This window comes from Hyla sarda, chromosome 4, assembly GCF_029499605.1.
Source record: "Hyla sarda isolate aHylSar1 chromosome 4, aHylSar1.hap1, whole genome shotgun sequence".
In the NCBI taxonomy this organism is placed as follows: Eukaryota; Metazoa; Chordata; class Amphibia; order Anura; family Hylidae; genus Hyla; species Hyla sarda.
In genome coordinates this window covers 177,578,668-177,600,980 of record NC_079192.1, presented here as the reverse complement: position 1 = coordinate 177,600,980, position 22,313 = coordinate 177,578,668, and the positions used below count along the sequence as shown (strand labels likewise).

Below are 22,313 nucleotides of genomic sequence, written 5' to 3'. Positions count from 1 at the left end.
ATGTGGAGGAGACATCTGCCGCTTCCTCCCCTAGGCGGGCAAGTAGTGACGAGGAGAGTGACGTGGGAGGTGGTGTTGCGAGTGTTCAGGCTCCTGAAACAGACACCGTTGAGGTACTTGAGGATGACATCAGTGACGTGCAGACACAACTTGATGATGATGAAACCGATCGCAATTGGGAGCGGAGTGCAGAAGGGGCTTCATCCTGATCAGGAGAAGAGGGTGGCAGGTTGCCCATGAGGCAGCAGCTGAGCCAGAGGTAGCATGGTTGGGAGACAGCATGGTGGCAGCAGTGAGAAGTCTGGAATCAAACATGCTGCCTCTCCTCATGCTGCTTCCACATCCAGGCCCTGTCATTGTGCCCCCCCATGGTCTTATCATGCTGCTGCTACCTCCAAACTCTGTCATTGTGCCGCTCTATGGCCTACATAGGCTGCCGCCACTTCCACGTTGTGTCATTGTGTCGCCATGTGATCTCCTCATGCTGTTGGCACATTAAACTTGTTAATCTCTTCAAAATCTTCAATTGACATTTAAAAAATGTGAGGCCCTATGGTCTCGTCAGGCTGCTGCCACATCCAGGCTCCAAGGAAACGGGTTGGAACGATAAAAATAAACCGTTACTTGGCACACGTGTTCAATCTGGTTGTCAAGCGGTTCCTTAAGTCTTCCACCTATCTGCAAGACATCCTAAAAATGGCCAGAAAACTTTGCATGTACTTCAGCCACTGGTACACATTAGACTCGTTAATCTCTTTAAACTCTTCAATTGACATCTCAAAAATCTCTTCAATTGTGACGCCATATGGTTTCTGGACCCTGCTGCCACATCTAGACTCTACATGTCATACTGAATAACAGTATTATTTCCCTACCCCAGCACACTCCCTATGCGTGTTACGGCAAGGCAAAGTGTTCTACACCCCTATTGAGGCTCTTTGTAGCCCTGAAATAACCGTCATTAATAGCGATTTGCCACGAATCAGCCAATTCTAATTTTTGAAAAATTCGCCCATCTCTAGTTACATCCATGCTAGAACTATCACGATAATGTCATAATGAATTTCTCTAATACATTCTAAAACAGGCTCAAGCTGGTAAGGAACTGGTATACATGTACTCAAAAATTGTTCACTAAGCTATTAATAACTATTGCTCAAGCATTTAATGAAAATTGATTGAAAGACTTGTGTTGTTTGCATTTGTCTATATACATATGTCATGGTATATTGTAGTAGTAGTAGAGCACAGTGAATAATAGCAGTGTCATTTACACTGTATTTGGTAGTATTGTTTGGGCATTAGATGGCACTATTATTTTAGTAGTTTATGACTGTATGTGGTTTGGGCAAGAAGCAGTACTCACGTTTTCATGACATTTTTATGTGTTCTGCTATTGTTCAAATGTTTAGCCACAGTTAGTCCCAGATGACATACTTGTTTCTAGAATAATGTAGCAAAATTAATTCTTTACTCTTCTTGAATAAAAAATATTTAAGTACTATAGTATTTTTCTCAAAAGAAAAGCAAGAAGAAGGCTAGGACTCCTCTGAGATTTTTGCCCTGCGATTTTTGTGGCATAAAAACGCCAGAAAAACTGCCACATTTTTTCCCTGCGTCTTGGCGTTTTTTTCTGGTGTTTATACCTTTGTGTGGAATTTGCCTTTTTTGGCCCCTTTTTGCATTTTTTTTACAAAATAGTTGGGTACCAAAAAAATTAAAAATAAATAAAGGATGCAGTAGGGATGTCAAAATGTATTTAACTAAATTTTAGTTTTTTATAACAAAGTTTTAATAAAATTTTTTGTAAAGTGTGTGTGTGTGTTTACCTTTTTTTTTTTCAAATTTTTTATGTATTACTACTACTCCCAGCATGGAACACATTTTTTAATAAAAAAGGTATCTCCATAATTTTTTTTGATCACTAAAGTCCAAAAAAGAATAAAAACCGCCTGCAAAAACGCAAAATTTTAAACCAACATGGCGTTTTTCTTGGCGTTTTTGCTCTCGCATAGACTTCTATGGGATGAAAACGCCACGATTTCGGGGAAAAAACGCCAAACTAGGTTTTGGCAGGCGTTTTGAAAATCCAGCTTCTGAGCCCGAAATTGCTGAAAAATGCCAAAAGGATAAAAAAAAAAAAACGCCAAACTGAAAAAAGCAAAGTGAATCTGGCATTTTGCAGTTTACCATTGACTTGCAGCTAACATCTGGACGCTGCGTTTTTTCACTGAAAAAACGCCGTATGGGAAAATTGGCGTTTTTGAAAAAAACCCTCAGTGGAGTTCCAGCCGAAAGAAAATAGTATTTTATACTCTTTAGAGATTACAGTGGCCTCCCCAGTGTCATGAATTGGTATGTGCAGTAACTATTAGTAAAACAGTTCCTTCACACTACTGAATGAGAGAATTGAAAGCTTGTAATGCTAAGCGGTTACTGAGGTATCAGTCACTCTCTACTATGCAACAGGTGCTGAAAGCCACAGGTCCTATAGAAGAAAATGTGAGTAGATTGCTATAACACATATGCATATATTAAAATCTGATACTGGAAGCCCATGCTTTAGCTTATCTATTGAGTGCCTTACACATATTAAAATTATTATACATATCTAAATATTAATATACTGTTCACGTATAGCTTATTTGCTTTTGTGTTTGTCTAGTATTTACATCTTCCTATTAAAATTCTGCACTTTTCCCATGTATAATGTCACAAAGTAGCTTCTAGGGAAGTACCAAACAGAGCATTCTGAAAAGAGACTGATTACAAGTCTTGACCCAAATGTTATTTTATGAAACCTATTCTTTATTTATTTTTAACCCTTTTCCCTGGCATGTCTCAACGTATAGGCTTTTTTGTTTTTGTTTAGTTTTTTCATTGTTGCCTTCCAAGTGGCGTAACTTTTAAATTTTTCCATCAACATAGCCATATAAGGGGTTGTTTTTTTGCCAGACAAGTTGTACATTTTAATGTCGCCATTTTGGGCTTTATATATGTTTTTATTGCTTAAAAGAATTCAGTTTCCAAGCTACCCATACACGGTACGTTCAACCTGCATCTTCCTATTAATGGCACCTCCCCTATGTGGAGCTATATTCTGCAGAGAGGAGAGGAGCTCAGCAAAGGGGAGGAAGCATTAATAGGATGGCCGGACGTCACCTTGGACGCAGAGCTTTATTATATGTACATTTTATTTTTACTTTTCACTAGTTCAGCAAGTGTGTGTGTGTGTGTGTATGGGGGGGGGGGGGGGGGTTCAGCGACCACTGCATCACCCTTTTAATACACTTCAGTAGTATACTAGTGCAGTGTATTCTGCCTTTCAGCATAACGCTGACAAGCTGTGTACCAGGCTGTGCTGCACAGGGCAGCTGTTTGCACAGACACCTATAGCAAGCCTGAGGCCTTTCACAGGACCTTCAGCTGCCATGGAAGCCTGAGCCAGGCTTTACATAGCCGGGACAGATGCCAGAAGTAAGTGGCACTCTTCACATGCAGCGGTCATGATTTGACCATGGCATGTGAAGGGTTAAACTTCCGGAATGGAGGTTTCTCCACTCCTCTTAGCTGCAACAGGAGCCTGGCCATCAAGCTGATGGCCAAGCTCCTGCAATCCTTGCACAGAAGAACAGCCCGTGAAAACACAGCGGGCCACAATAACTACAATTAATGACCACTGTAAAAAGGCGTATTAGTGGTCATAAGCAGGTTATATGAACCGTCTTTATTGAGAAAATCAATAACATAACAAAAGCAAAAAAGTCAGGAGCGGTGATGAGAACTAGAGGAGACTCAGTTTAATGGCTTCAGCAACTAAGGTTGAATAAAGTAGTAGTTAAAATCAGAATTAGGGCAATATATTAGCCTGTGTATTAGGGCCAGCGATCAGCCAATGAATGAGCAAATGCTCCCCTGTTGGTTGGTCATTTAGTTTTTGGCCTACTTAAATATCATTGTTCCTCTGTGTCACAACTCCATGTGTAATAAGAGATGTGCAGCCAGGGATCATGAGCTTTACTAGATATGTGGTTAAACAATCAAAACTGCAGTCCAATGCTGCCAAATATATATCAATGCGCTTGGGGAGAAGGAATCCCCTATCTGAGCATTGCCAGTTCTGTGTTAGTGAAAACTAAAGAGAAGAATTTAGCGGCAGAGATTTCTCAAAGACTCAAAATGAGTCAACAGTGCAGCCAGGTAGTAAAGAAAGCTAATCGAATGCTTGGCTGCATAGCTAGAGGAATAACTAGTATGAAGAGGGAGATTGGGATCCCACTGTAGCTGGAATACTGGAGTTAGTTCTGGAGTCCTCACCTAAAAAAAAAAAAAAAAAGATGATAATAACAGAGGGGTCGTAGTAGAAGGGATCCAAAAATAGGCTTCTAAAATGGTGTAAGGTTTGACCAATAAAATGCATCAGATTAAACCTGTATAGTCTGAAAGATGGAGCATGATCGAAACCGTTAAATAGATTAAATGGGCACTATCAGATAAAATAACTTTTGATTATGTGATAAAGCATGCAAAAACATGTTTTGCAATTGCTTTCATCAGAAAATTTTAAGTATTTCATACTTAAAAGACAGTTTAAAAAGTGGCCACTAGAGGTCCCCCTGGCTCCTGGGACACATATCAGTCCTGCAGTGTCCAGTGGTCATCTCCAAACATCCCCTCAGCTGTTTGGAGATTTCTGAACATACATTGAGAGGAGGGGGAAGGCAGAGCTGTGCAGGTCGCAACTCTGCATCTCCCTGACGATGATGTAGATTTTCACAGCCCCGATCCCCGATCCTGGACGTAGACTTTCACAGCTTTGAAAATCTACGTCCACGGGCCTGTAAAAATCTACTTGTGATTGTGTGACTTATGGAGCCATTGTTCAGAAGCAGAGGGAATCCCACAGCCCCGCAATTTTCGTACATCTCCCTCAGGAGGAGAGGGAATCCCACAGCCCCGCTCCTGGATGTAAATTTTCATTTACCTCCCTCAGGAGGAGAGGGATTCTCACTGTGCCGCTTGCACAGCTGTCAAAATCTACGTCCAGGAACGGGGCGGTGACAATCTACGTCCCCCTGCGTCCTGCACAGCTCTGCCTTCCCCTCGCTGTATGTTTGGAAATCTCCGGACAGCTGAGGGGAGGGGCCACTGCAAATGGTGGTAAAATATTATTTCACTGAAAGAGTAGTAGATGCTTTGAACAAACTTACAGCAAAATAGGTTAATAGTTTGGTAACTAACACAGTACATGGATTTAAGTATGCCTTGGATGCAGCTATATCTTTCCTAAGATAAAAGTAGAAGATGGAACAGGTGGTCTTTTTCTGCTGTCAAAGTTTGTATATAACTCCAATTGCTGTTTCTTTGTAACTTGATACAAACCTTTTTTTTCTTTTAGGACTGCACTTTTTTCACACGCAAAGAGATTCTCCGGTAAGGATCAACCACAAGTATACACAGAATTCAAAAGGCCCCATAACATTACTGCTTACTGAATGCTCGACCAAATTTACTATGCCTTTTATTAGAATGACTGCCAACTGATCGTTTTTAGGGTGAAAATTCTGTACTGATTATCTATCTATATCATGTCTATTTCATAGTCAACTAAGCTATGCCAGTGTTGACTTTGTACAATGTTGGTATCTAAAAGCTTTAAATATCATGTATTATATGCCAAAAAACAGAAAAAGACATTTAAAGAATACCTGTCATCAAACCATATTTTCTAAACTAACTCACATTGTATTCCCTAACTACTCCTAACACCCCTCCTGCCCTAAAAAAAAAATGTTTCCCGAGCTTTAAAAAGCTCTGTAACAAACCTTTCCCCTTGCTCACGTTGTGTTAGCTCCCGGCAGGCATTACCCAGCAGGTGCGACATCACTGAAGCCTATTAGAGCTGTGGCATGCAATGCCCCGCACACACTTCCTGAGTTTAGTCTCCTGCCAGGTCGGGAGGAAACCAAATTAACTGTTTGACTCGCACAGGAAACAGAACAGAGCATTAAAAACATATAAACTAGAAGAAAGAAGTTCATCCAGCACTCGAGGTATGCAGATAAAATCAAGTCTTGCTTTATTATAATTTTCGGACAGAAGTCACAAAGAGAGAAGATGTCTGATGCGTTTCGCACCTAAGTGCTTAATCGTAGATTGTCTACGATTAAGCACTTAGGTGCGGAACGCATCAGAAATATTCTCTGTTTGTGACTTCTGTCCGAAGATTATAAAAGCAAGATTTTATCTGCATACCTCGAGTGCTGGATGAACTTCTTTCTTCTAGTTTGCACACCAAGCCGAGGGTGGGACCTGCGCGTCCCTGCACAGGTGATGCACTGAATTACGGGGTATTGAGCGGCACACACGCTTGTACTAAAAACATATAAAGGTTGAGAATTTTAACAGCAAGTAAATAGCAAAGTGTCTTCTAATTACATAAGGAACAATATATTAAAAGTTTAGTTTGGTGACAAGTACTGTTTAAGATTTACTAAATCTGATGTTTACAGCTTAAAAGGTTCACCTAAGAGCTTTACTAAATCTGATGTTTACAGCTTAAAAGCTTCACCTAAGAGCTTCCAAACCATGAAGGCAGACCAAGCAACTGCTATAGTGACATGGAGTAAAGTCCCAGCAGAGGTTAGCTGGTTATTATAGGTCTTCAATGGGTTATTAGAACATAAACTTTAGAGGAAAATATATTTTCAAATTAAAGAAATATTGTGGCCAAACTTTTTAAGCTCCTGTTGTGCCCAGGCTGCAAAAAGTAACTCACTTTCCGCCATTCCCCCGTTGTGCCGCTCTCGGTCTTTGGTCCTCTGATGCCGGTCTCCTTCCTACTTCCATGTGACCGCATTGTCATACTGCGGTCAGTGTGATAGGCTGTGTGCACTGTCATGTAAGGAGTCTAGGTCCCGCCTTCTCCCTGCTGCCCGGACGGAAAGTGAGTTAATTTTTGTTTTGTTACATTTTGCAGCCCGGGCACAATAGGAGCTTAAAAGGTCCAGCCACAATACTCCTTTAACTGATGTTAGAAAGTTATAAGGTTTGTAAATGACTTCTGTTTTAAAAATTCAGCCTTCTAAGTATTTATTAGCTGCTTATTTGCTATGAGGATTTGCTACTGCACTGGTTAGTTCCTGACAGGAAGTAGCAGCAGAGAGCACTGGTGACTGACTGGAAAGACTACACAACTCTCTCCAGGGCATACAGCAGCTGATAAGTACTGGAAGGCTTAAAGCGCAACTGTCATAAAATTTTGGTGCAATAATCTGCACACATCCTTTGTACTGTGTGCAGGTGGTGGGTATAGCAATATTTTTACCTGAAATTTGCATGCTTTCATGACTGCAAAAAATGCTTTTATTCAAAGGCAACGACGGTCGGATAGGCATGGCGCAAGGTACGCGATGCCCCGCCGCCGCGATGACCAACCCCACGCCTACCCCGTATGTCTGCGCTGGGACCTCTGTGTGATTGACACACAGGTCCCAGCGCATGCGCCCTTCAGCTAATCTAACCTGCGCGCCACTTTGTGTCATCCAGCAAACGCTCGCTCCCACCGCCGTCTTCCTCCTGAGTGCGCCTGCGCAGTGCTAGGTGCAGAGAGCGTGCTTCCTGTCTGCACCTAGTATCAAAAACTAACCTGATTGCGCGCTGCTCTGCGCAGGCGCACTGAGGAGGAAAACGGCGGCGGGATACAGCACTTGCTCGCGCAGGTTAGATTAGCTGAAGGGCGCATGTGCTGGGACTTGTGTGTTAATCACACAGCGGTCCCAGCGCTGACATACGGGGTAGGCGTGGGGGTGGGCAGGGCATCGCGTACCTCACACCTTGCCTATCCGACCATCAGTGGCTTTGAATAAAAGCATTTTTTGCAGTTATGAAAGCCTGCAAATTTCAGGTTCAAATATTTGCTATACCCACCACCTGTACGCAGTTCAATGGCTGTGTGCAGATTATGGCACCAAAATTTCATGACAGTTGCGCTTTAAGATTTTTAAATCTGTATCACTTTCTGTGTAATGTAGACATGATAGATTGAGCAGTGCTCACTGGAACTGACAAAATAAAATGTGAGTAAGTCTATGTTCACACACAGTGTTTGGTGCCCCCTTTTTTTTTCCTGCAAATAAAGCCTGTAAATATATATATATTATTATTATTACAAAATTTTTTTATTTTTTTTTTACAGGCTTAGGCCTATCTTTGCATATCATTTTTCCCCATCTCTTGTCACAAAAAAACAGCCATATTTTTTGCCGCCATTTATTTTTTTTTACCCACTGATTTCAACTGATTTTGTGTTTGGATTGCTATACCTTTCTAAATAAATATGTGCTATAATGTGGATAATGATTTAATTCTTTTCAAACAGCCACATCTGTGAATTGTAACTGTGTGACTTTCAAGCCAGACACTGTCTGACTCCGCCCGGCGCATTGAGATAAATATTGTCCTGCGGGTATACGGCAGCACAGATCTACAGTATACTGCACCTATTTATAGCCCCCTACTTTTTTAATCAGACTTACTGAACGTAATAATAATTTTTTGGATTATCTTAAAATATATGGCATAGAGACACAGTACTAGTTATATTTTGTTATCTCTCATTATGCCATTTTAGGTAGACTTTTATTAAGCAATGTTCACATCAGCTGTAGGAGCATCCATTGTTAGATCCGTTATTGCCATTCAGCAGACCTAATTCTGAACTAATGTTAAACGAATGCTAACGGTCCGTTATTTAAAATTACCGTAGTTTTGAAAAGATCTGTTAAAATTACTGACCGATGTCACAATAGACTTCAATGTAAAATTTATATCGGACCTTATGATTTCCATTATTTTTGACGGAACACAAATCAGTGCATGCCTAGTATTTTTCCCATCAAAATAATGTACATCAAGCGCAACTGATGCTAGCGGAGGTTAACAAATCACCCATTGAAATCAATGGGATCCACTCATTGCAGTTTCACAACAAATCTGAAGAACGGAAATGAAAAACACTGATGTGAACCCAGCCTTGCTTCATTTTGGTGTAGTACTGTATTATTGATAATCAGAATTCATGTGACTAGAAAATATTGTAGCTCACAAATCCTAATACAGATACTTTTCTTCTGTGTGGGTCTACCATAGTTTTACTAGGTCACTGCTGGCTAAACAAATAATACTGTGTATATCCAAGGACACTTTGGCAAATCTGTTGGGGCATGACAACAGATGAATAGACAGCAATTCATTGTTATTGACCTCTACTGAATGGGAGGGTGTGTTAGGGAGACTTCTGACATAAGTTCCAATATGTAAGTATTACGTATTACTATAAATAGTCCTATTAGGTGATGCATGGGTACAAGGCTATAACTATTAAGTTATAACTATTTGCAAATGACTGGTTAATAAAGTGTCTGAATGGGTTAATATGTTTACACAATTCAGAGCAGATGTTTATGGTTTTCTTGCAGGTTACACGGAAGATTCTATGAACTGGCTCCTAGTATAGTTCCAATGGATTATACCGATGACCCCGATTGCAAACTACCCATGCAACTGATCATTAATATGCCTGAACTAATGGTGAGCTTTAGCTGCTGAAACATCATCGAATGTTATGAAAGGGAGGAAAGAATGTTAAAGTGTTGTGACTTGCAGGATCTAAGGGTTTTACTGCTGAACTATCCCACTATAAAGTATCAGGAACTACAGTGTAAATCCTTAACATGTGCCTGTGACTGTGCTTGCATGTCTCAGATACCATTACCACAAAGGATCTTCTTTTAAAGATTTTGATATGGTACTTTTTATTATGTATGGATATTTAGCACTTCAGCTTAAGACACTAAATATTGACTATGGAAGGCAAAGCTGTACCATATAAAGCTTTCTGAGAATGTATGCCACTACAGAGATCAGCTGAGAAGCCCATGTTTAACCAAGCAGAAAATGAACGGAAAGGAAAGAAAACAAAATGTTATGGGATATTGATGAAACAGTTGAATCCTTTGTTTGATCAGTCATGTAAATGATGGAAAGAGAAGTGCCAGACATTGATAGATATATTTTTTAGAGATCACTTTGCTGACACATGGAAAGCTGCACATGGAAACATCAATACCACTGACACAACTATTGCCCTTTGTTTTGTAAAACCAATAATAGTTCCTGGAAAGACACCATGGACCACTGCAAAGTAAATGATCAAATAGTTGAGATGTACTGTAGTGTCTTTTACTACAGTTTAGAGAAAAGAGTTTTATGTATAATATTTTACAGTATTTTACATTTATCTTACAGCAATCTATGAAATAGTTAGAATATATACCTATTCACCTCAGAAAACAACATTTTGTAAATGTCTGTAATAAATAAAAATACTCAGGTAGGTTATCTACAATATAAACATGACTGTGTAAAAAGATATACATTACAGAAAATCCTCTTCGAGATGACCACCCAAAATTGTGTTAAAAAGTGGTCTTGCGGAAGGGTGGAACTGAAAACCTGCCATTGGAATTATCTGTCTAGACAGAGGAGTGGTCTTCTCAAAGAGGTGGTTACACTGTATAAGTAACCATAAAATAATCTCTTATGTCTTCTAAAAGGTCTGTATTAATTACGTATGTGCATTCCCTGACAACATAATGCTCAGACACCTTTCATTAATACTCTCCTTTCTACTATTAATCTATTTTCCCTGTAATTGTAGTATTATAATCTATAAAGAAATTGGCCATAAGACGTTTTGCCCAGTATTACTGTCTGGTTGTCAAAATCATTACTGACCATGCCAGTGCATGATCTTGCTGTACTAACAACATACTAATGCCTTTTGCCGCCTTCCTGCATTTTACTGGCATAATAAGAATACTGGTTCCTTACTGTCAGTCATGTAAGAATATTCCCCACTGACATAGGGCAACAAGTGCTGCCTCACTGGCAATTTATTCATCAGAAATACAACCTGGCATGAAAGCTACCAGGAGAAATAATGGAGGAAAGGCCATATTTGCACTACAGACCTATCAGGAAGGCTGGCAGATTGTCATTTAACCAGTAAATCTCAAATAACATCATGTGACAAAGGTTGTCTGACTTATTTAACCTTTATGTGACATACAGCGGATGTGCGCTGCAACCCATGCCTCCCCCTAAGCCCCCCCCCCCCATCCTCATCCAGCCTACTTGTGGTGGTTGGCGTGGTTAAAAACCAGAAAAAAGCTTCAGGTAATTGGCTGTTTAACACAATGTGCATAGCTCCTATTGACTTTATAAGGAGGTACATGAACAGTATAGAACCGTGAGCTACACTGCTTCCATAACCGTTAAAAAACAGAATTAGGCAAACTTGGGTCATACATCAGAGTTCATCCTTAAGGACCTTTTACTTTTTTTCCAGGAAAATCCTTTCAAGGAGAGAATTGTGCAGTCTTTTTCTGAAGATGGGGAAGGGAACCTTAGCTTCAATGACTTTGTCGATATGTTCTCTGTGATGAGCGAGATGGCGCCACGTGAGCTGAAAGCAATCTATGCCTTTAAGATTTATGGTAATTTCTATGTAGCATGATATATTGTGTAGCTGTGTGACTAGATCTAAAAAAAAAGGACGTGTCACAAGAGATTCAGCTGAACTTTACAAAGTCTATGAAAACCAAATGCATAAAATGGTCATTACAACAACACATAGAAACAGAAATAGCTTAAAGACGTGGAAATACAGCAGACTGACGTGTTTCTGGCTCATATGGGCCTTAGTCAGCTGCCAGTACCGCATTCTGCATAAAACTGGTACAGGCACCTCAACCCTGACACCTCATGGTTTACTCTGAAACACTTGGACGTTTCAGAGAAATCAAAGATTTAAAATGCAGATAAAACACTGGTAACTAGTCATGGGGGCAGGTCCCAGCGGCTGTTCTCCACCCTGAAAGTGCGTGTGAGTGACACGTGTCTACCCAGACACAGATGATTTCTTGGATCGGTTTAGTAGTGATGCACCAAAATTTCGTCCGCCAAAAATTTTCTGCCGAAAAAGCCCTTTTCGGTTGAGTGAATTTTCCACCGATAATTTCGAGGGGCGTCATGGGTTGGGTGTAGGTCATTTGTTGGGTGGGCGGATATGATGCGGGTCCACGGGTCTGACATCTGCCTGTAATAACGGAGGGCTTACCTCTCTTTCCCTGGTGTCTGTGGCTCTTCATTTGATTGAGCCTGGCTGAAGCAGGCTCAACCAAATGAGCACAGATCACACAGATCAATGGAGTTCTATGGAAATCCATTAATCTGTATGAGGAATCTAATGATTTCTCCTAAAAGTCCCCTAAGGGAGCTAATAGTGTAAAACATGGGTGTCAAACATGCGGCCCGTGGGCCTCATTCAGCCTACAATGAATATATTTGCGGCCCGGACATCCCTGTGTCCCGAAAGATGTTTTCGGGACACAGGGATGCCCCCGTCAACTTTCAGCGATCCAGCGTTAAGTTTAAAAACGCAGGGGCCGCCGGGAGATAGCGCATGCCGGGATTTCACTGACGTCCTGTGCATGCTCCCATAGCAACAGAGGCGCGGAGGAGCGGAACATAAAGGTGGAAGGTGCGTGCTGGCCAGCATGGTAAATGACCAGCGGCACGTCAGCTTCGGTGGTCAGACCACCGCTGCTCTGGTCTCAGGACCTACAGCTATGGCCGGACCGGAGGAGTGGTGGTCAGAGCACTGAAGTACACAGGCATACAGCCTCCAGGCATACAGTGTATATGGCTGGAGGCTGTATGTCTGTGGGGGAACTCTACTGGGCACCTAATGTGGGGGAACTGTACTGGGCACCTAATGTGGGGGAACTGCACTGCACCTAATGTGGGGGAACTGTGCTAGGCACCTAATGTGGGGAAACTGTACTGCACCTAATGTGGGGGAACTGTACTGGGCACCTAATGTGGGGGAACTGTACTGGGCACCTAATGTGGGGGAACTGTACTGTGCATCTAATGTGGGGGAACTGTACTGGGCACCTAATAAGGGGGAACTGTACCTAATGTGGGGGAACTGCACCTAATGTGGGGGAACTGTACCTAATGTGGGGGAACTATACTGCACCTAATGTGGGGGAACTGTACTGGGCACCTAATGTGGGGGAACTGTACTGGGCACCTAATGTGGGTGCCTCGTATTGACATTCATTCACCTCACGCTCCCAGAATTCAAGGGCCGGCATTACTACGTCCTTTTTTGGATGCGGGGCCCACATAAACTTAAACCTTGGTTTTTTGGCCCATGTTAGCCTTTGAGTTAGACATGCTTGGTGTAAAAGAAAAAAAAAGTTTAATAAAAGTTCCATTAACCCTCATTAACCCCTTGCATATTAACACTCATTAACCCCTTCCATATTAAAAGTTTAAATCGCCCTCCTTTTCCCATTTTCTATATAAAAAATATGAAAAATAAACATTTTTGGTATCACCACGTGCGTAATTGTCCCAACTATTAAAATATTATGTTTCTGATCCTGCATTGTGAACGGTGTAAATGCAAAAAAATTCTATATGCAAAAATCATAATAAAATGTAACAAAAACTATATTTAAAAAAGGGGGCAGGGCAATGCATTTTCGGCCAAGCTTTTTTGGCCAAAAATTTCCCTTTCGGTGCATCCCTAGTTTAGAGTAAATCATATTTGTCAAGATTGTGCAGCCTGCACCAGTTTTATGTTCCCCGTGGTCCGTGCAGCATGACAGGTTCCCTTTACCATGAAAATCCAGTAAGTTTCTCTATTTAACAGTGCTTCTCTTTGGTCTGTTAACCATTTCGAAGCCACGGAAACAAAATCCAGTTAAGTCATCTCTATGTTCCACACTGAAGTTTCTTGAGACATTGAAAGGATTAACAGCCATAGGATTTTGGCCATCATAAAAATATTCTTGTATCCTTTTTTTCAATTTGCACTGTGTGCTGCTGAGAAATAAAAGGGGTTGAGAAGTGGGAAAAAAGAATGATGTTAGCCATAAGAGTGGATAAGAGACCATATGTGAAGGATAAAGCAGGAAAACATGACCACAATACTGAGACACATACAAGGCATAACTGGAATAAAGGTACGTTCAGACGAGCGGATCCACAGCGTATTTTATGCTGCAGATCCGCCGCTGAAGGACCCCTACAGGGTGCCTTTAGATGTGCCTGCTCGGAGCGGCAATAAGCCGCTACGAGCAGGCACACTGCTGCGATGTGCGCGTTTCCGTGCATGCGCGGTGTACTCGCACACATTGCGGCCGCTCTCCCTGCTCCCTGAGCTAGCACGGGAGCAGCCGCGATGTGCTAGTATACTGCGCATGCGTGCGGCGACTCGTACATCGCAGTGTGACTGCTCATAGCGGTGGAGGCACCTGTAAAGGCAGCATACAGCGATCCTTCAACGGCGGATCCACAGTGTAATAATCGCTGGGGATCTGCTCGTGTGAACGTACCGTAAGGCTAGGTTTTCACTTGTTGTTGTTTTTTTTTCAAAAACGCCAATAAAAATGCCCATTCTGCCGCAAGGCGTTTTTTTTGGGGAACAAATGCAGCCGCCAGATGTTAGCTGCAAGTCAATAGGGAACTGAAAAATGCCTTATCCACTTGGCGTTTTTCAGTTTGCCGTTTTTTTTATCCTTTCGGTGTTTTTCAGCTATTTTTGGCTCCTTGGCATTTTTTCAAAAATGACCTCTTATTGCGACTTTGGCGTTTTTTTAAGGAAAATCTTGGCATTTTCGTCTATGGGAGTGAAAAAAACACCAAGAAAAACGCCATGTGAGTTTTAACTTTAGCATTTTTGCAGGCATTTTTTATTCTTTTTTGGACTTTAGCGATCCAAAAACGTGATTTTTTAATATAATTTCATAGAGTACCATAAAAATAAAAAAAAGATACAGTAGTGATGGAAAAAATTGTATTGAACTAAATTTTTCTTTTTAATAACAAAATGTTTATTAATTTTAAAACGGATCAATTTATGTGGGCAGGCAGGGAAAGCGGCCATTTAAATGTAAAAATATATTTGTTATAATTAATTTGTTAAACTTTTTATTGATAATGTGTTGAATAAAGTGTGTGTTAACTTTTTTCAAATTTTTTTCGTTTTTTACATTTTTTAGGTAGTACTACTACTCCCAGCATGGAACACACTGTTCCGTGATGGGAGTAGTAGTACATGTACTAATCGACAGATCACCCCGGGTGTTACTTCTGACACACGTTGCGATCCTCCTGTATAATGTATAAATGTGGGCGGGCTGCCGGCTGCTCTTCTATGGTCCCCTGCACTGTCGTGTATATTATATATGAGAGGAAAGGATGTGCCACAGTGTAATAACAGAACAGATACTGTGCAACATAGTATTATTTCTATTTCATTTAATTATTTTTTCTTTATCATTATTTATTATTTTTTATTTATATTTATTTTTTTATATTTACTTTTCCACATTTTTTTTATTTTTTTTATTTTCTATTTTCTATTTATTTTTATTATTATATTATTTTTTTTTACTTTTTACTATTAATTTTCCCTTTTTATTCACCACTTATCATTCCTAATAATTTTCTCTGCATTTTTTATACTCTTTTATTTATAACTATGTGTTGCTAAGGGTGATGGTCACACAGCGCTTGTTGCACTCATCAACAGAGATGTTCCCCTGATCAGCGCGGCAGCGCAGAAAGGAGAATATAGGACAGAAAGATGCAAACGGAGCGAGACTGAGTCATGTGATTATCACATGACCGGCCCCGCTTCCGGAATCATCGGCCTGCCCGACTCCCTGCATGACAACCAGATTTGTTTACTTTAGCACCAGATGTGACGTGTGATGGCGAAACAGGTCATGTGACCTGGCGTCTCCATCTACCAACACGCCACACGCTCCGGGATATGAACTAGTTATCATGGCGTTTCCCTTATATGGATACAGGGTGAGTGCAGCCGTCATGTTCCGCCCACTTGATTGTCATTTAAAATTTTGCACATGTTTATTAATTATGATTGTTAATGCACTTTGGCGATCTTTATAATGTTCTGCAGCCTTTGATCTGCATTTTCTATTTTTAATACACTGCTCACTGCTTGTCTTAAATTACAGTGGTGGTATGACCCTGTATCTTACTATGTTGTACACTTTATGTATGCCTTAGTGATTTGATTGCATACTCATAATGTTTTAATCACTTGTACACCTTTATATACTTCCTGTTTGTCACTACTATGATGCTTGAGAAAGGCTGCATGGCAGCTGAAACGTTGCTCTGTATTAGTATGGAATAAAGCACTTTTATTTTGCACCTTACTCCTGGAGTGCCGCGGATTACTATTTTGGATGTGTGACTGTCTGGACCGGGCTATATTGCTGCTGGCACCACTTTTACTTATTTATCTTTTTGGATGTGCTGCTCTGTTGGTATCTTGTGTGTGTGTGTGTGTGTGTATATATATATATATATATATATATATATATATATACACCTATTCATATTTCCCGCAGAGAGCTATGATTGGCCGGATGGTTCTAGCCAATCACAACTCTCTGTGGGAAATAAGAATAGGTGTATATATACAGCAGTGCAGGGGACCATAGAAGAGCGGCCCGCATCTATACATTATACAGAAGGATCACAGCCGGTGTCAGAAGTGACACTCGCTGTGATCTTTCCTTAACTGCAGGTACTGCTCCCAACATGGAGCACACTCAGCTCCATGCTGGGTGCTGTAGTACCTGCATTAATAGTAAAAACTATTAGTAAAGGTACTACAACTCCCAGCAGGGAGCAGAGTGTCTGTATATATAGCTTCATAGTAGTATGCTCTTTGTGGACCTGCAGCACTTGTTAGATTGAGCAATACTGTATATTATTACTGTGAATGTTTATTATTCATATCATTAGTCCTATCACGGTGCTTCCGGTGTTTTTTTTTTAAATTGAATTTTCAGGCTTAGTAGTGGAAGTCGTCTTGCAGACGGAATCCATTACTAAGCAAGAGCTTAGTGTTAGCCCCAAAAACAGCTAGCGCTAACCCCCAATTGTTACCCCAGTACCCACCGCCACAGGGGTGCCTATGGGACTGAAAACAGGCCCGGAGCATCAAAAATGGTGCTCTTGGCCCTAGACAGTAACAGGCTGGTGTTATTTAGGCTGGGATGGGCCAATAACAATGGTCCTTGCCCACCCTGGTAATGTCAGGCTGTTGCTGCTTGGTTGGTATCTGGCTGAGAATAAAAATACGGGGAACCCTATGAGTTTTTATTTTTTAATTTATTTATGCCAGATACCTACGAAGCAGCAACAGCCTAATGTTACCAGGGTGGGTGAGGACCATTGTTACTGGCCCTCCCCAGCCTAAATAATGTGAGCCTGTTACCACCTAGGCCCAGGAGAGCCATTTTTGATGCTCTGGGCCTGTTGGTACCGGCTCTTCCTGTCACCCCTATGGCGGTGGGTACTGGGGTAATAATTTGGCGCTAGCTGTTTTTGGGGCTAATGCTAAGCCCCGGCTTAGTAATGGATTCCATCTAAAAGACGACTTCCACTACTAAGCCTGAAAATTCTTTTTTTTTTTTTTTTTAAACACGACACATTAAAAAAATAATATTTTTAAAAACACTCTTCCACAGCCCTCGTTAGCCATTTTATTGAAAGAAAAAAAATCTAGTTCATCGCAGTAATCCACCGAATCCGCTGCAATCCTTGGCATACACAGATCTGAAACGAGAAGAAAAAAGAAGCACAAAAAATGGGTTAGGACATTTTTGGTGCTTTCCGCGGGGGAGAGCACCCAAAATGCAATGTCTTCTCAAACAAAGAGCCTCCAATTGTTGAAAAACTACAACTCCCAGCATGGCCAGACAGCCTTCGGCTGTCTGGGCATGCTGAGAGTTGTAGTTTAGCAACATCTGGAGTCTCCCTGTCTGGGAAGACACTGGCAGAATGGTCGGTTCATATTAGACAAAATATACAATGTGAACAGAGCCTCATACTTACCACTCTGCCTCCCGTCTGTAGCTCCGCCCCCTGATTACGTCATTACTCGGGGCAGAGCTACACGGACCTGGCAGGGACAGGTAGCAAGGGAGGTAAGGGAATCTCCTCTTCTGTATACACTTTATACAGCTATCTATAGATGGCTGTATATAGTGTACACCGCCCAAAGGGGCTATAGGAGCAAGGAGTCCTGTCAGTCTGGTGACGGGATTCCCGGCTCCTGTATACTATACGGCCGGCAGAGGTGAGTAGTTATGCTGTACATCACTCCTCATCTCTTTACACTCTGTGGACCGGGCGCTCAGCATCCGACCCACAGAGTGGTACCTGAAGACAGTGAAAAGACTGCCACAGGGGACAAATTTGGCTGTTTCCACACCAGAAAAAATGCCAGAAAAACTGCCAAGATGCAGGAAAAAGCTGTGACAGTTTTTCTGGTGTTTTTGCTGGCATTATTTTAGGTGTAAAAAAATATATTTTTTTTTAAACAAATGGAAACCTAGCATAAGTGTTACTAGAATGGATACTACTTAGTGGCACATAAAAGATCCTATGGTATTGCTAGAAAGGAACACAATGCTAGAAATGATTGAAAGGGAAAAAGTATGAGACATTGTACTTGGGAATTGTCATATTTCTATCAGTGACTAACACTGAGTACAGTATCAATATCAATATTTATATTATTCATTTTAAAAAGCTGTATTTTCTTAACAATGTATACACCCATATTTTATTATACATTTACAAGCTTTGTATTATTCTTTATCTGCTGTGTTATTACTTTTCCTTTTTTGCATAGATTTCAACACAGATAACTTTATATGTAAATCAGATCTGGAGAAAACTCTTAATAAGCTGACTCGAGAAGAACTAGAGGAGGAAGAGGTGACACTGGTTTGTGAGAAGGTTATTGAGGAGGCAGATATGGATGGTGATGGAAAACTGGCATTTGCAGACTTTGAAAATATGATCTCTAAAGCACCAGATTTTCTCAGGTAATCAAATCTTTGTTAACAAGAATAATACATATGTGAAGTTACATATATCTGCATCTTAGTGATCTAAATCTTATCCTGATGCATAGAAAGGAAGTAGAGAAAATCAAATATTTGCCAAAGTGAGTTTTTTTTTCTATAGTTATTCTATCAGCAGTAGCAAACTTCAAGGTCACATACACAGACCCTGTGTGGTAGAACATTGAGTCCATTTTACAACCCTTAGGCACTCTGGGGGAGATTTATCAAAACCTGTCCAGAGAAAAAGTTGTTGTGTTGTCCATAGCAACCAATCATATCGCTTCTTTCATTTTTGAAGAGGCCTGTGAAAAATGAATAAGCACTCTGATTGGTTGCTATGGGCAACTCAGCAACTTTTCCTTTGCACAGGTTTTGATAAATCTCCCCCTCAGTGTTGCTATATGGTTACCAAGCAATGCTTCTAGGAAATCATACCTTTGTATTAAGGCATGTCTAGCCTATATTATTTGGTGGATTATCACCTAAAGGGTTACCAGAATTCTGGGGAGTCATCACATACAACAGTTGGGCACCCCTAGAAGTTATATGCGGAACCCCAACAACTTATATACTTATATATGCAGGACATTCTGTGGTCACATGTGTTGCCTTTCATGGCAGGGCTTCCAACTGGCATTTTTCGGGATAAAGCCCGCCCACACGCAGCAAGGTTTTCCCAGGAATGTCTCCCCCAGATTGCAACACTTCCTTGGCTTGCCGGGTCACCAGATTTATCACCAGTATGGAGTATTTATGGCAAGTTAGCTTAATCAGCCTATGAGTGTACAGGATCTACAGGCCCAGTTTCAACATCTGTAGGTAAATCTTTTGCAGGATACCATACAGAACCCGTATGCCTCCAAGCCCAACCATATCTCATCTTATATCCATGCTAGAGGCCCATAAGGTTACTAGGGCCTCCTTTCCATTCTGAAATGTCAGACCATGCTGGAGCAGGTTTAAATACAGTCTAAAGCATAGATCCTGAAGTCCGTGCGCAGAATTTATCAAGAGCCGTGCGCCTTTTGATAAATTAGGCGCACAATAGACCAGCCTAACACTCTGTAGTTTGGTCTATATTGATGCGGGACATAGACAGCTTTGATAAATATCCCCCATAGAATCACTGGAGTCCAACAACTCCTTGGTGCATTTTTTGTCAATGATTGTATATATTGCTTTCCTTGTCTTTTTAATGTGACTAACTTTATTTGTATTCACACTTCATATTGCGGCTATCTTGTTAACCACTTTCTTTTTCTTCTAGTACCTTTCATATAAGAATATGAACATGCTGTGATTAAATCAAATCACTGGTTTGAATACAATTGGATCTCAGGCATCCACAGGACCCAGCCTCTCCGAACTGCAAAAAAATATCATGGCTGACTTTACAAAGAAAGCCAACGTCACAACAGGAAGTTCAGGATTCCTAAAAATTGAATGATGAATTTGCCTGCATTTTTGTATTTTGAAACTTTTGTTATTGTCAAAGCAAAAAAAAAAGGATTTTGTACAGAATGTCCTCCAGAATAAAGGATAAAAGCTCACTTTGCAGGGCCTTAACACATACATGTACATATAGAACTGCACAAAGTATTGCTTAAACCATCCACCTGTTTAACATTATTTCACTTATTTTTGTTTTTTACATAACTGTTCCTTATTCCTATTAGTCTAAATATGTACATCTGAACAACATGGAATACAAAGGGCTTATACCTAGTGGAGAAAAGGACTGTGCCGTAGCTTAGAACAGAATGCCACTTTGAACTGTCTTTGGATGGCATTCAAGATGTCTCAGGAACATATGGATAGAGGTATACTTTTAAAGAAAGTCTTGGTACAGAAAAGTAGTGGGAGATCTAATAACAGAATTTACCATATACAAAGGTATAATGGGGCTAAATAAACAAATATAATATTTTGTAAATCCTGTGGACATACGGTGGCTTATTGTAGTCACGTATATGCATTGCAAAGCAATGTTGCATACCATTATGACTCATTTGTGTTTTCAACAACAATTTTCTGTGTCATATCTTGTGTCTGAGGATGAAAACCCAGTGAATGGATATCTACAGATGACCTCATTTCTTTAAATGAACTTGCTCTCAATTGTAGTATTCATGGAGCTTCACACTGACTACGATAAAAGAAAGGACAAATGTAAGGGCTAGCCTGAAAGCAAGGACAGCTGTTCTAATCCATGCAGTCTATGAAATTGGAAGACACAAAATGAGGAATCCTCTACAGTGACAAATCAATAGACTTTAAATGGGCATTGCTGGATGTGGGAGATGTACATAGAGGTATTAAAGATTCTCCCGAAGTTAACATGGTGCCTTTTATAACCATTGTGAGTTTCCGTGCATTTCAAACAATGGATACATTTGTTTTCTTTGTTCTGAAAAGAATCTTATTCACTTAAATACATGAAATATGAATTCTGCTCTGAGTAAAGAAAAAATTGCTGCACAGTCAATGGTTGTTGCTCTTTTTATTTATTATTTGTTTTATCCGGAAGAATTGTTAAAGGAGTTATCCGCCATTAGATCTGAGCATGCTTCATATAACAGGAGTGGGCATTGGATGTAAACTTACGCCCATTGGGGAGATTTATCAAAACCTGTGTAGAGGAAGAGCAGTGCAGTTGCCCATAGCAACCAATCAGATTGCTTCTTTCATTTTTAAAGAGGCCTGTGAAAAATGAAAGGAGCAATCTGATTGGTTGCTATGGGCAACTGCACCACTCTTCCTCTACACAGGTTTTGATAAATCTCCCCCATTGTCCTTAAGGGATTTAAAATTAAAGGTGCTACAGGGCTAAGTAGTCAAAAACGCATTGTTGGCCCAAACAACTGGTCGGTTGATATTTGATTATATTCTATACATTCTGCCAATGGCTACAATAGGGCCTATTTTCCACCTGCTATAATTATTAAAACTTAAAGGCTATGAACTCCTTTGAAAAACATTTTACATTATTGCTTTGTACTTATTATGGTATATAAAAGGACTTTGTGTGACAACAATTCTGTTCAGCTTCTTATCAGCCTTCTTTCCTCTCCTGAAGGAACTTTTAAGTGATTTATGACTATATCAAAGTTGACCTGTGATCTGGTTATAATTCGGCTTAGAAGTTAGTTTAGGAGAGAAGAGAAATCCCAGTTTCACATGGCAGTATTTGGAACATTGTTTGGCATCAATATTTGTAAGATAAAACCAGTGGGGGAGATTTATCAAAACCTGTCCAGATCCAATCAGATCGCTTCTTTC

At 40.5% G+C, this 22,313-nt stretch overlaps 1 protein-coding gene across 5 annotated transcripts in view; it reads left to right on the top strand.

Moving 5' to 3' along the window:
* CIB2 (calcium and integrin binding family member 2) overlaps window positions 1-21,519 on the top strand; it is a 49,645-nt gene extending 28,126 nt beyond the window's left edge. For all 5 annotated transcript variants that reach the window (XM_056572887.1, XM_056572888.1, XM_056572890.1 and 2 more), the window contains 5 exons: window positions 5,399-5,433; window positions 9,480-9,591; window positions 11,411-11,558; window positions 18,818-19,013; window positions 20,302-21,519. In XM_056572887.1, coding sequence (XP_056428862.1) covers window positions 5,399-5,433; window positions 9,480-9,591; window positions 11,411-11,558; window positions 18,818-19,013; window positions 20,302-20,323 — 513 coding nt within the window. In that variant the 3' untranslated portion in view covers window positions 20,324-21,519. The remainder of the gene's footprint in view (window positions 1-5,398; window positions 5,434-9,479; window positions 9,592-11,410; window positions 11,559-18,817; window positions 19,014-20,301) is intronic.
* Window positions 21,520-22,313: the final 794 nt, after the last annotated feature.